Raw genomic sequence first — 15,846 nt, 5'->3', positions numbered from 1 at the left:
TTTCTTTTTATTCGAAACTAAAGGTAAACAGACAGACGATCATGGCTTCTATGGAGGTATTCCACTTTTACATTTCAGTCTTTTATTCGATAAATTAATAATGTGATGTGCATTATGAAACTTGTGGTTTGACTCATGTGTTTAAGTATGAAATTACTTCTACAACAAACATGACACAAAGCTTGTTGAAGTCGTGTATAGTAACAAAAAAATTACTTCCGAAAATGCAATATGGAAATGATAAACAGATAAAATAGAATATTCATAGACATTTTTATTTAGTGTCCTTCTAAATTCTAATAACAGTTACATTAGAAACTTTCACTAATATTTGTTTCACAGATTGAATAGATAGTGATGATAGGAATATTGAATATGTTATTTTATATTTTGGGGAATAAAATCAAATTTCCTTCCTTGAAATTAATTATAGAGAAGGAAATTCACATTTTCCAAACACACATTATCCCTATTTGGAAATCTGTCTGCTTGATCAGAGAATATGTTTCCGCTTGATCAGAGAATCTGTCCTGCTTTAACTTTTGTCATCATACTTGATTATGTTGATGTATATGACAAAAATACCTAAAATAAATAGCCAAATGCAGTCTTCACGCTGAATGGCAGCCCAGGCTTGTAAAATTGCTCTCAGGCCTGTTCATATCTACAGGCTAACAGAATCTAACCAAAAATTTTCAAATATTGAGCTCCAGGCCTGTTGATTTAACAGTTCATCGCGAAGCCTGCAAATGCATCGATAATACATGTTATGCATACAGGGGTAGATCCAGCAATTTTTTAAATTGAAAAAGGGGGGTTCCTACTCAGAATAAAAGGGGGGTTCCTCACCAGAAAAAAAGGGGGTTCCAACTATATGTACCGTTTCAAATGCATTGATCATCCATAAAAAGGGAGAGTTTCCATCCCTCTGGATCTGCCACTGAAATATAGTTTGACACAACTGGACTATATATGGTAGCTTGTTTCAGGTTGATACTGAATTTCTCTGATTACATTGTATACTTAAAAAGAGGATTTTCAGTTGTTTTATATTCATGATATTAGATACCTTTTTATTCACACCACATCTTCTTTTATCTACATGTGTATGAACAGGGATATATAAAAAATGTTTAATATCTGTGACTGTTGGTTTGGCTACTTTTTGGTTTGAGCATCCTGAATTAAAAAAAGTAATTTTGATAGATATGAAACTACAAAAGGTACTTGGGGATGGTGCTGCCTGGGAAGGTTGGTGATAGTCTGGTAGACACACAAGATATACATGTATGTACATGTGGATAGACAAATTTAAGATTAGTAATTTGGTAAAATATAATGAAGAGAATGGCATGTCATCATTTTTATACTAAGGACAACAAAAGTTTTGAGGTTGGATGATGCTATGATGTTGTCGTCGTCTTCATTGTTGTCTGCGTTGTCGTCATCGTTCTACATGTTCTAAGACACATTTGGTTTCTGGACAATAACTTTATATTAGTTTAAGTAAATTGTTCTCCAGTGTTCTCCCCAGGCCGTTTTAGCGCCGCGATTTTCAGCGCTATTTCAATTTCCCGCTGTCCTATTGCACTGACCGCGTCGCTATCCCTTTCAACCGCGTCGCTATATTTTTTTTCGTATTTTTTTAAATTTCCCGCTTATTTTTCTTTTCGGATCACGTGATTGACTGGTTAACGATTTTTGAAAGAATTATTTCCGTTGTATTAAAGTAACTCCGCGGGAACAGTCTAATAAATTTTACAAAATGGCGTCGTTGAGAGATCAAAATAAACAAAGATTTCAACATTGACATCTATTTAATGAATATATAGAGGCATATATGAATGAAATGAGAAGAAATAAATTGACCGCATTTCCCAACGACATTCACAAACTTGTTTAACGAACTTTGAACAAACACTGATTTTAACAACGATCAAATTGGCTTCAATGAGCTGTCTTTGAAGTATTAATTATCACCCAATCGAACTAATACCTGTTTAATCAGCAATTCTACAGTAATGAATTTTACCCTTTGAAAACAATTAAGAGGATATGATTAGAAAAACAAACCCCAAGCTGATACTAGATTGGAGAAATTCACTTTCTCGATGTCCAGCTTGGGTGAAGCCAAGTTAAACGTCGTAAGGTTAACAGAACACTGCTACATTTTTTCGCTTTATAAAGATGCCGAAACGTATGAAAGGAATGGACAGTGCTAACAGAGACATATAATACATGTCTCGGGTGCTGAAAAGTTCATTTCTAAATTATATAAGGGAAGTTTTACCCCCTTCTCTGACAACGTTGTCTCGACCATTTTTTGAACCATCTACGATTATATCATTACTTTTTTTGCGTTTACAACCGAACTGTCGAACCAGTATTGCTTGAAAGAAGCATCCCTGTTATCAAGGGATTCATTATAAGCCCGTATTTTACGATTACTTGACCATACATGGCTCTTTTTCAAATGGATAAGGGAATAAAACAAAACGAAAATTTTGTGTAAATATATATAAAATATCGATATTTGTCAACCAATCATCAATATATCTTAATTAAATATTGCTTTAAATTTAATGTAAACAGAGGATGGCTTGGATAAGGAATAGTATTTAATGCTAAAAAAAAGACACAGGTGTAAACAGGAAGTTATGTCAGCCAGTAAGGGAGATAATTTGGGAGGGAAAGACCTAAAAGAAGTATTGTCAAATCTTGACAAACTTATCTGGTGGCATGTATTCAAATGTTTATAAAATTATCAAACAAAACCTTTAAAGGTGGTAGTTGTTTCAATTGGCATACATAATGTATTTGATTGGTAATTCACCTTTGAAATAAAAAAAATCTCTTTATAATATTTTTAAAGGATTTCTTTCATATTCATAATTGGAATATTTTAGCCTTTTTTTTTAAGCAAGTCTTTGATAAGATTTGAATATTATTAAAAGGGCAATTTCATTTCTTCCTTTGAAATACTATACTCATTTTTATTGAAAAGTTGTACTTTGCTAGAAATGTTAATAAAAGTAAATGTAAAAAATACCAATCTTGTCATTGAAAACTTTCTCACAGAAGCTGACAATGACTTTATTGTTGGTCCTACATGTTCTGCAACATCACCTGTTAGTGATAAGAAATCTTCACATCTAGGCAGTCTGGTATAGACCCACCATGGAAAAGACTTCTCCTTGGGTTTTATAGACAGATGATATGAGGATTATATGTATTTACAATGGAGACAAAAAGACTTTTCTTCTATCATGTCTATATCCAGACAATAACATTAGCAAACAAAGGGGTAACTTCCATGAGCATGATGAGGACATCATTACAAGAGAAAACATCAATAGCATTATATAAGAAAAACACATAACAAATCAATTACAAACCAACCGCGCGCCGCGACAAAGTTACTGAGAATTGTCGAAAGTCACGCTTACCACAGCGCTATCCAAAAATCCTGGGGAGAACACTGGTTCTCTATGAAATTTTACAAGAAGTTTCAATACCACAAAAGGAAGATTAGGATTTATTTGGGGGTTGTGTATGGTACCAATTGCAATAGTTAGGGAATTAGGGGCCAAAAACAAGCCTTTTTGTAGTTTCTGGACAAATAACTTGTGTGTATTAAAGTGTATGGATCACTCTGACATTGTACCACAAGGTTCCATATCACAAAGGGAAGACTTTGATTGAGTTTAGGGGTAATTGCCTCAAACATGCAGGACTTAAGGGCCAAAAACTCAGTTTTTTTTTCTAGTTTCCAGACAATATTTTGTGTTTAAGCTTAAGGTTTTCCTTAAAATTTTACTACAAGGTTCCATTCTAGGGGTCTGTTAAAAAAATTTGAGGGTGATTTTTTATGCCCCACCTACGATAGTAGAGGGGCATTATGTTTTCTGGTCTGTGGCTCCGTTTGTCCGTCCGTCCGTCTGTGGTTCCGTTCGTCCGTCCAGGTTAAAGTTTTTGGTCAAGGTAGTTTTTGATGAAGCTGAAGTCCAATCAACTTGAAACTTAGTACACTTGTTGCTTATGAGATGATCTTTCTAATTTTTAAGCCAAATTAGACTTTTGACCCCAATTTCACGGTCCACTGAACATAGAAAATGAAAGTGGGAGTTTCAGGTTAAAGTTTTTGGTCAAGGTAGTTTTTGATGAAGCTGAAGTCCAATCAACTTGAAACTTAGTACACTTGTTGCTTATGATATGATCTTTCAAATTTTAATGCCAAATTAGATAATTACCCAATTTCACGGTCCATGGAACATGGAAAAGGATAGTGCGAGTGGGGCATCTGTGTACTTTGGACACATTCTTATTTTCCAATTTTTTTAAGGGGTTTTATATTTTTTTTCATTTTTTTTTATTCAAATTTTTTTGTAAAGTTTTAAGAAATCTTTAAATGCACAGTATTGCGTAACAGATTTTGAAGACCTTTGACAACATTTTTTTTGTGTCCGAAACCTTTATTATGTCAAAAATTTGAGCACAATCCAAATTAAGAAGTATCAAGCTTAAATATCATGAATATTGTGTCCAATTTTGCCCCAACTGTTTATGGTGCAACCTTTGCGGTCGTATCGAGCTGTGCTCAGCCTAGCATTTTATTGTATAAGAGGAGTTAATACATATTGCTAGGTGACTGAATTTGTAAACATTTTCTTTTCAGAAAAGATTGCAAAAAGAACTTACAGCATTAATGAAAGATCCTCCTACAGGTGTTAAAGTAGATGCTGAAAGCATTTATAAGAATTTATCTGAGTAAGTCTTCACACCAATACAGAAAGTTCTTGTTGTTTTATAGTCATGTTACATGTAGATAATTAAAGTAATTATACTCACATGAAAAACCTTTATGCTGTTTGACTGAAGGTGAAATTATACAATAAAAATGCACAATATTAGAAGGTATAAATTTGAAGGACTCAAAATTAAATGTAGCTTTCATTGGATTTCGATACATAGTATATTTTTTATTGGGTAAAAATGAAATAAGAATATATAGACATTTTTCATATAAGAATTCTGTTTTCATGCACATCAATTCTTTGGATTGATTCACAATATAATTTTGACCATTACCCCAATTTGAAAAACTGTAGGAATCAAAATAAATGGACCTGAATTCTTGAATAAGTAATTTTTGTACCTTGAAATTTCACAGTACCAATCACCATATATAATTTTTTTTCCATTGATTTCAGGGACATAATTAACAATATTTTAGCACATAGATCTACATTTTGTTGAGAATATTTTATTTCTAAATCTGAATTATACATTTTATTGTTGATGGAATTTGATTTTAGATGGATAGTTGACCTTGATGGAGCCCCTGGAACATTGTATGCTGGGGAGAGTTTGCAGTTATTATTTAAGTTTGGTTCGAGATACCCATTTGATTCACCACAGGTAAGTACTGTTTATACCTGGACACCTTGTTTGATCTTGCTTGTGGAAGAAAAAGCTGAACATCAAAGTGAATTTCCCACAATTTCTGATTACTTAAAAGTAATGTGCATAATTTTATAATTATAAACAACTGATTCACTTGTTTTATGTCCAACAGCTTTTAGTACAGGTTAAAAGAAACATGAAAGTCAATGGAAAAGGGGACTTGTGTGTCTCTTAATAAACGTTAAATTTTCCTTCTTAGTTTGTAGATTGATTGACAAAGTAACTTCATTGAACTTAGAGTTGTCATTTGGAGATAAAATTTTGCATTTACTTCTGCAATAAAATTTCTCTTAAAGAAAAATCTTGTTTGTCTTATAAACAAATTTTTCTGAAAAATGCACTTCCTATGTCAGGTTACATGAATTAATTTTAAAAATGCTTACATGTGCCTGAAGGGTATTTTTAAAACTACAATGTATCTGTATAAATGATTGAAACTTGTTTTATAATCACCTCTATCCTGTTTTTACTAGTACACTAATAATTCCTGAGAAAATTTTCACCTTTTGAATATGTAGATTTTTGATATGATCTTGTTGTTTTCTTCTTCTTCTAAAAAATAGATTTTAAAATGTTGTGATATACTACAAAAGTAAACATACAGTGCCAGTGAGTGCCTCTTGGCCTGGATATTTCTACATGTCCAACAAGATGACATGTTTATATATTTACATGTTTTGATGATTTTTTTCCCTAAGCAATTCCTGATATGCAAATTAGAAACACTGGACATTTGAATATATTATTATTAAAGAGGAAGTTATAATATTATGTTGATTTCAAGGAACAAATCGTTATTTGAAGATAAGAAGGAAATCACAAAGTACGAGTTAATCCACACAAATGTGCAATTAATTCAATATGAAGGAACATTCATTATTAGAGTTCTTGTCATTTTGAAAATGGCCTGCTTCCCTGTATGTGTTTCTAAATCTTACAACCATCTTCATGTTTCTGTCTAAATCCTGTTAGTGGATGCTGAGGATAAAATCTGGAAATCTATTGCATTGTTTTCCTTTGCAAGCAGTTCAGAATGATTAAGAAGTTTCTTTATATCAATAGAAACTGTTACAATACATGTACTGTCATCAATGAAGAAAATCAAAAAAATGATTTAAATGATCTTCAAAACCTTTCCTATACTATTCTCAAATGATACAAATTCTACTAATTAGTTTCTTTAACTTTGACTGAATATGTTGAATGCAACTGGCATTTTTTCAGTAATACTATACATGATAAAAAAAATCAAAGATAGCCCATTAAAAAAAATCAATTTTAAATTCTGTGAGTTGTCTACACACATAGCCAAGCTGAAAGTTTGAGTGATTTGTTTTATGTTTTTTCATTGTCATCGAACATCAATAGCATATATATTGTACTTTTTTATTTTCACTCTGAATAATTGGTACATATAAAAAAGAAGATGTGGCATGATTGTCAATGAGACAACTCTCCGCAAAGAGACCAGAATGACACAGAAATTAACAACTATAGGTCACTGTATTGCCTTCAACATGTATATTTGTAAACTAATTGATTCTATGTTTGTTTCAGGTTATGTTTGTAGGACCAAATATCCCTGTCCATCCACACGTATACAGTAATGGACATATATGTTTATCAATTCTCACAGAAGACTGGTCTCCTGCTCTGTCTGTTCAAGCTGTTTGTCTTAGTATTGTCAGTATGTTATCTAGTTGTACAGAAAAGGTAACAGTCAAGATTTTTTGTAACAAATCAAATATATATGTATTATACCCCACTTTCATTATAGGTTGATTTTGCATACACCTTGTCAAATACAGATTAAGTTTGAATTTTGATGGTGTCACCTTTTCAGAGTTATGCCACTTGACATATGTAAAAAATGCTGAAATTTTTGTTTCTGTTCTTGAACTTTAGTTTTCCTCAACTAAATGTTATAATAACAGCTTGAAAACCATGGCATGATGCTTATTTCCACAAAACTCAGATCAAGTACAAATTTGGGTAGTGTCACTCTTACATTTCTTTAGTTATGTTGCTTTATAATGTTACATGCAAGAGTAGGCATCATCTGTGTCCCATGGATAATTTCCAGATTTTTCTTATCTGTCAGACATCTAATTCCTGTTTTCCAATACTTTAAATGGCTAGTGGGGGTATGTTCAGTAGGAAGATGATCATGGTTTCATTCTTGTTGATAAAAAAAATCTTACATTTAATTTTTACGGAGAACTAGTATTGAAATCTGTTATTAATGTATTTGATGTCATGCAAATTCAAAGTCTGCTTTAGGTAATTACTATTAAATAATGTAATTTAGGTTGTAGTATAATTCTGTCATGCCTTCCCCCAGCTTGTACTTTTATTATATTTAAATCTGTTATAAAATATACCAGTAAGTAAAACATGAATTTGAAAAATATGTTATTCAACTGTTTTCATGCACACATTTTCTACCACTGGACATATTTGTTGTTTGTGGGGAGGGGGAGGGGACTCTATTGTAGAGTAGTCTAATGAGTTCAGCTACTACATTATGTGTCTGTCAACACAACAGTTGTGAGATCAAGTCCAACATGTGGCAGTGCGTTCAACCCTAAATTGATTAGATTGTCAGTTTTTTACCTAAGGTAGTTGGGTTCTTTCTTGGAAATCTGGATTCTTTCACCAATAGAATATATAAAAAAGAAGATGTGGTATGATTGCCAATGAGACAACTATCCACAAAAGACCAAAATGACACAGACATTAACAACTACAGGTCACCGTACCACCTTCAACAATGAGCAAAGCCCATACCGCATAGTGAGAAACTGGATGCCATGAAATAGACAATCGTGCTGAAAGTGGCGATCAATCGATCAATCTTATTCTTAATATGCTTTAGCAGCTTAGCTATATGTATATTTTATACTTAAATGATAACATGTGTTCTGTAACTCATGTCAGCTCTGTTGCATTCTTGTAGGTTACAATGTAAATTTCCAGATACTGTCACAAATTTTGTCACAAATAATGTATGTATAGATGGTATAATATATTTAACACAATTTCCATCATACATAATGTACATACATAACATAATGTACATTATGTATGATGGAAATCTTGTTAAATTTGAATAAAAATGTTAAAAAAAAAGAAGACTACACAATTATTTTTTGCATCATTGCCCAACAGTACTTTGATGGATTTTCTGCAGTAGCTTGGATTTTTTTTGTGTCATACATTTCCATATGACATAATGTACATTGTGTTTTAGTAGTTGTTTAATTTATTATTGCAGAAGAGACCACCTGATAATGCTTTTTATATAAAAACCTGTAGTAAAAATCCTAAGAAAACAAGATGGTGGTATCATGGTAAGTCAATATTATGAGATCAAGTTAAAGTATATTTTTATTGGGAGAGAGTTACAATTTTTGTCTTGCATAGACAAAGTCATAAAGCAGACCTAAAGTTTTGCTGTTATTTGTTTAGGTTTGTGATTAGGTAAGTTTAAGAAGTTCTGATAATGTTGAATAAATGATATTTGTTATGAAGTTGTATTAGCACTGGCACATCTCACTTTACTATCAAAATTTAAAACATGAGACACATCTCTGTGTCTGTTTATTGTAAGATATTTCACCCAACTAGAGTTTTTTTTGGAAGATTGGAACTTGTTCTAAATTTTTCCTTAGGCACTGGCCTCCCTAACAACACGACAGGTTAGCTACTATTACTAAATGTATTCACACTGAAATATAGTTCCTTAAGGTTCTCATGTATGTGCACATAATACACATATAAAATGTGAGAAAATGGGTATATTTTTGGAGCAGTTCAAGAATGTATGTCAGTTAGGTGTGTTGATGTGCCGGCTGTTTTTTACAACATTTTGATTAGGTAATTGAGTATTGATTCAACTAGTATGATTGACAACTGTCATTATCACTAAACAATCAGAGACAAGGTGGACCTTTAATTACAATGCCCCACCTCCTAAACTGTCAATCAAATTGACCACATTGCTTATCAATCTCAGTCTTACATAATATACAGATCCATACATCTCAATAAACAAATATTTGACCTCATAATTGAATACACAAATGTATATATTAGATGTTAGATATATAAGGACGATAGATTTATTTATTGCCTATTACTATTAATCTACATTACTTAAAGTGATTCTGTAAATTATGTCTGAAAGATAAATGATGAATTAAGGATTAACAAGATCCTTAAAAAAATGAATATAAAAGTGAATAAATAAAAGGTATTTAAGTTAGGCCTATAATTTACTTGATAAATTTCTAATAATCATCTGAAATTAATCAACAATTTAGGTTAGTTCACTAACTATTTTTTATCAGGAATTGACTTGAAACACTTTTAATTATAACAGACTACTTTTATTAGTTTATTCCCCATAAATCATTATGTCTATTTTAGTCATTTGAATTTTTATAAGAGGTGAATGTATATTTTTGCAATCAAGAATAAATCAACATTTCAATAAAATAAGATTTTTAATTTGGTTACGTTGAAAAAGTACATTTTCACTTCCCTGTGCTTAAAAATTCTTTATAACTTATTCAAAAAGCACTCTACAACTTTTACTTTTTAAATGTCATATAACCTATGTTTCAACTTACAAAATGCCCCCAAAACAATGCTTTAAAGTTCTTAGCTGTTGGTCTAGATCTTATGTCTTACAAGGATAGTTGTTCACATTTACTAGAAGAATTTTTTGTTTGCAATTTTTTTTTTTTTTTTTAACATGTTCAAAAGGTACAGGCAACATTATTTGGATAAGATATAAACTGCAGTCAAAATAAAACTGTGCAAATAAGAGACCCATAGCTCATTTTATCTTCATACTGGAAAGGCACTTTTCCTTGTAAAGACCTGCTGTTAATGCAATTTTCAACAATAGTGCTTTATATTAATGTTCTTTTGTCCCCACAATACCTTAATATGAAATTATTCAAACTACTCTCCCAATCTTTTCATGAGTGAATTCCATCACTTTGATTAAAATTGACCATTAAATACATTACAAAATCAATGCATCAATAGAAAAAAAATAAGTGTTAGATTAAATTTTTAACAAAATACATCCATCTATAATTTAGTCAGTCCAGTATCAGTTAAGATTTTGGTCAAGGTAGTTTATGATGAAGTTGTAGTCAAATCAACTTAAAACTTAGTACACTTGTTCATTATGCTGTAAACTTTCCAAACTTTATGCAAAATTATGGTACATGGTTCACTGAAAATGGAAATGTGATTATGTCTAAGCAGTTTATTCTCAGGTTAAATTTGTTCTCTTGTAGTGGATGTGTTTCCCTAGATTTTGATTTTTGACATGGATTTGTTTGTGCTTGGTCGATTGATGACTATTGAACAGCGGTATACTACTGTTGCCTTTATTTAGGTTAAGGTACTTTTCTATGAAGTTGAGGTTTGGGTTTTGATTGAGATAGCTTACCATGATGATGTGATCTGATCAACTTAAAACTTAATGCACATGTAATTGTTCACTATAACATGAACTTTTGAATTTAATGTCAAAATTTTGGCAGACTCCTTCTTTAACAATCAAAGACCATTAACTCTTTCTTAATCCTATCCATTGCTACACACGCCATTCAATTATTAACATCTTATTTTGATTGATTGACTACTGTTTGGTAAAGGTCTAGTTCTATATATGCTTTAAAAAGTGCAACCTTAAAAAATCAGCACGAAGTTTCTGATGAAATAACATGTTACAATTTTTGATGATTTACTAATATCTTTGTAAAATCTTTTTTAGATGATAATGTATGAGGATGAAGTTTTGTAGGTGGCAAACTTTTTAATTTGAACAGACAACTTGAACATTTAGATTCTGAAGGATGTTAGACCAAGTTAGATCTGCATGGAAATATTTGTGTACAGTTGTAGATTATGTGAAAATCTGATAAAACATCTGTTGTAAAGGTTCAACACTGATTTCTTTGAAGATTAATTTTGTACTTCTTTTACATATCTTGTTTCAAGGAGTGGAAAATGTATTGTTGTATATACATCATATATGTTTATAAGGGTAGTGACTGATTTGAGTCCACACAAGAATTCATAAGAATTTTTTATTCTTATATGTTTGTGTTTCTTTCTTCTAGGTGTGTTTTAAATTGTACATAATAAATCTCCAGTTTTTCCAATATGTCAATTGAAATTGACTCTATAACCTTGAAATCAGTGATATATTTCAATAATTGTTTACTAGGAAGCAAAAAGAGACATTTAGAGCCTATTTTTGAAAGTTTTAAAAATCATTTATAAAAAAGATATAAAAGGAATACTTAAACCTCTGATTTTTTGAAAGCATCAGAACATATTCATATTTCTGGTTTATAATCCTGGTACTTTTGATAACTATTTCTAAGTGAAGATAAAATCATACTTGATTAATTATTACCTGTGGTGTACTAATTTACAAGGATTTGTGGTTAAAAGTAACACATAATGTGTTCAGCTAAATCTCAAATTTTTCTATAGACTTGTTTGCATAATTTTGATGAACACATGAAATCATCTATCCCTGAAAATACTATTTTCCCCTGTCCACAAAACTGGTACTAACATAAATGAATCTACAGTCCCTTTGGCCATTACTTGTTGTTCTAATTTATTTCTTGGACTTCACTTTTGAATAAAAGAGAAAACAAAATATTTGGTCAGATTTTGCACCCAGTATAAAGTTTATTTACCAATATTATTTGAAATGTCATAACAAAACATTTGATGTAAACAATATTTTATTATGAATAGTACAAGTATATTTTATAAACACCTTCACAATTAGAATTCAGAAACAACCAGCAAGTGCTTATATTAATGTCTCCTTAAAGGGTAGTAAGGAATAACAAGAAACAAGTATACATTGTAGTTGTATAATCAAGGTTTAAGCAGACAAGTTTGTTTTTTTTAAGATATTTTGTTGTTTCTCAATAATTATATGCACCCAATATATATACAGACTAGGGTGTGAATATCATATGTAAAATATTTTGTAGGTTCTCGTGTGCAGTAGCAATTTCTATGCTGTTTCAGGATGGTAACATCACACATTGAATATTTTTTTGTTATCATCTGAAACTTAGGTGTACAAACTGTGATATTATCTGTTATATGTATAACCTCTATGGTTTTTAACTTGCTGTTGGGGACAAAACAGGTCCCTTAAATGTCTATCTAATTGGGTTTTTTGGTTTTTTTTTAGTTTCAATATTTAAGTTAAGCTTTGATAATAGGTGTTAAGAAAAGCAGATATTTTTTTCAATTGATCCTTAGATAGAAACTTAACATTTTTGTTTTATTTACAATCAAAAGGAGATGTGGGGTTTACATCAGTGAGACTAACCAAAACTCAAAAACCAAAAGAAATGTAAAGGAATGTTATGGGAGAAAAGCCTTTTGCAACCAAAACAATGCTTATTTCTATCTTCAATTGAACAAAAAATGGTAAAGTTTGAGTTTCAGAAGGGTAAAAGTTTATGTCAATTTAAAGTATATACTTTTCAATCAAGTATAAAAATGTATTAAATTTTACTCAAGTATGTAGCATTCATTGTATATCTTTTTTGTTATTGAATATATTTTGATGTTAAGTTGCCCTTGCCAATTATCTGTACACATGGCTTTATTTTTGTGCAATATACAGTTTATATAAAGAAAACTATGACATGATACTGTGACTTAGTATTCATCTTACATTGGTAAATGATAAAAGGGGCAGGTATATTATCAGACATTATGTGGCCTCTAAAATTCTTAATCTTAAAGTGCTTCAAGACCTGTCAAATTGAAGTTGATTTTTAAATGCAAAGTTGATATTTAATTCCATTATGCGAAATTATTCCTGCTTAGTTTAAGGTAGATCATAAGGTAGATCATAAATTTTTTTTGAGACAGAATTTTCTTATAATTTGCCAAAATGAAGATTTTACTATGCTTTTTTCAAAAATATAATAAAAAGTATGGGTCACCGTGCTATTTTTCAAGCAATGAGTCGTTGAAAATTGCCTAAATTTGGTTAGTTTGTTCATGGAAAAACACATAAGAGTGCATAAAAAAAATTCTATGAGATAGAATTTTGAAATAAATTGTGAGAAGATAGGTTTCGTAATATGTATAAAGATAATAAAAAGAAAATGTGGTGTCACCGAAATTGTTTTCTTGCCTCAAGTAAAAATAAAAAATTTCCCTATTAGCCTAGTATAAATTTTGTAATAAAAGAGTTATCTCCTCTTAAATGGCTCATTTGCAAAAAATGATTTTAAAAACCAAAAAGGTTGATATTTGTTAAAACATTTTGCATAATACAATAAATTAACAAGTTTTCTTTATATAAATAAACAGTTTAACCATAAAATTGCAAATCTGTTTCCAAATTTGCTGATTTGGGCAAATAACTAGACTGATTTTGTACTGTGATTGCACAATCCAAGATGGCGGTATACCATGAATCTACCTTAAATATTCAATTTCTGATGTCATTATGTCATAACAAACAATTCATAAGTAGTATGTTTCAAAACATTTCTAACAACATTTCCATTATTTTGAAAGTTCATGAAATTTATGATCAAATCAACCAATATATATCAACATGTGTCATGAACCTTTATATGTCTTTGTGATCTGAGATCAGTTGGGCTTTTTAACAATCTTCTGTGGATATAATAACATGATTTTGGATAATCATAATATTTGAATGTTTACTTTCAAAAAAAATAATAGAAAGAAATCAATCCTGCTTTACTTTGACATTAGATAGTATAGAAAATTCCAAAATACTAGATGATAAAATGGTCATATAAAGTTTGATTAGAATTAAGCCTTGCATTCTCAATAAAAGTGAAGCACTGTGATTTTGGACCTATAAATATTCAGAGTATTCATATAGTTGTTATTCCAAGATACAGAGTTTCAGCTGATTTATTTTTGTTATTGTTTATTTCTTTATATGTTATTTTTTATAGTATCATTTAATTTACTACTTAGTGAATGTGAAAGTCTTATTGTTAATATATCTTGTTGTTTGTTTGTAGAAGTATGCTATAAGTGTGTTGATATTCTATCTGCGATGGAGTATTTGTATGTAGCTGAATAGAAGTGATTAAGGCATATATGTTTAAATATCATTATGTTTGCAAGCAAATCTATTCCTTTGAGAAAAAAAGATCAAATCTAACATCACAGTTTAGTTTTATTGATAAAATGTGTAAGTACAAATTAATCAAGCTATCAAAAATGATTCCTGTATATAGACAGCCCTTAATTGAGAAAGTTCTATAAATACAGTTTAGTCATATTCCCATATAAAAATAAACGAAAATATATCTTTCAGAAAAAACCCAAATATACATGTACAAAACAAGTGTACTTTCTGCCAAACTATTTTAAATTCAATATTACATAAAGAACAATATATAAGTGACTTGTAAAAGTCTGAAATGTGTTAGAACAGATTTTTATTGATTAGGGAAACCATTTTAGAAACAAGCATTCACCTCATGTTTGATTTTTACTGTGACTTCTCCCAATGTTTCTCTGGGATATTTCCCAAATGAGGGTAAATCCATAATGGTAGGCTTTACCTAGGAAAGAATGAGCATCTAGAAAGAGAAGGACAAAAAGTCATAAGTTACTTTGAATTGTATTTCATCTTTTAACCAATATCTGTTGAATTCTGACCACTTCTATAATTCTAAGTGAAAGAAAATTGAAGTGGCACCTTTAAAGTTTTAATCAAAACTTATCCAGTGCTGGCTTTTGAAATTGAACAAAAAAAAATATCCTGATACATTTTTGTTTTGAATATATTTTTGGCAAAGAATTTATATTATATAAACAATTGTAAACCTTTTGTTAACCATTGTTCATGAATGATCAATCCTATTTAATTCCTAAATTATTATGTTTTCCCTTTATTGTTATAGGGCACAAAATGATACATATAAACGACTTGTATGTTATTAGGTGTGATGTTTATATTACTGACTTCCTTTATAGTCTGTGATAACTTCAATGTGTTTCTTCAGTACACAATGTCAATTGTTAAATAGTCAGAAATATATGACTTCCTTGTTTATATGCCAAGTTACAACAAAGATGTTTATCCAACAAATAGTGTTTCAGCAAGGACCATTCAAGTTCCATTTTATTTCAATAAGCCTGAGATGATGTAACCAACTTCTCATAATTACCTCTCTGAAAAAAGCTACTTTGTGTTTAGATTTCTTTTTGTCCATATGATAGATAACATACACCATGATGCAGCAAGGTACCAATCCAATCGATTTTGGCCAATTGTTCAAAAAACAATTGCCCTTTACATTGTCCTCTCCATCTCTA

General features: G+C 30.4%; 2 protein-coding genes across 5 annotated transcripts in view; one reads left to right on the top strand and one right to left on the bottom strand.

Annotated features, from left to right (window-relative positions):
• The window catches only part of LOC143052847 (putative inositol monophosphatase 3), a 28,488-nt gene extending 22,404 nt beyond the window's left edge, over nt 1–6,084 (bottom strand). For 2 of the 4 annotated variants that reach the window (XR_012971272.1, XM_076225962.1), the window contains exon 1: nt 5,917–6,084. The gene's annotated coding sequence lies outside the window, so the exon portion shown is untranslated. Of the gene's footprint in view, nt 1–1,069; nt 1,137–5,916 lie in introns of those variants that run through there. The other 2 variants (XM_076225971.1, XM_076225981.1) reach the window with 2 other exon arrangements.
• Nucleotides 25–15,566, top strand: LOC143052857 (ubiquitin-conjugating enzyme E2 W-like). The gene is made up of 6 exons (XM_076225999.1): nt 25–56; nt 4,676–4,767; nt 5,316–5,418; nt 7,021–7,176; nt 8,738–8,813; nt 11,258–15,566. Exons 1-6 carry the CDS (start codon nt 42–44, stop codon nt 11,269–11,271), a joined length of 456 nt encoding a protein of 151 aa, XP_076082114.1. The 5' UTR covers nt 25–41; the 3' UTR covers nt 11,272–15,566.
• Nucleotides 15,567–15,846: the final 280 nt, after the last annotated feature.

This window comes from Mytilus galloprovincialis, chromosome 1 (assembly GCF_965363235.1).
Source record: "Mytilus galloprovincialis chromosome 1, xbMytGall1.hap1.1, whole genome shotgun sequence".
Taxonomy (NCBI): Eukaryota; Metazoa; Mollusca; class Bivalvia; order Mytilida; family Mytilidae; genus Mytilus; species Mytilus galloprovincialis.
This window is presented reverse-complemented; position numbering and strand designations above follow the sequence as displayed.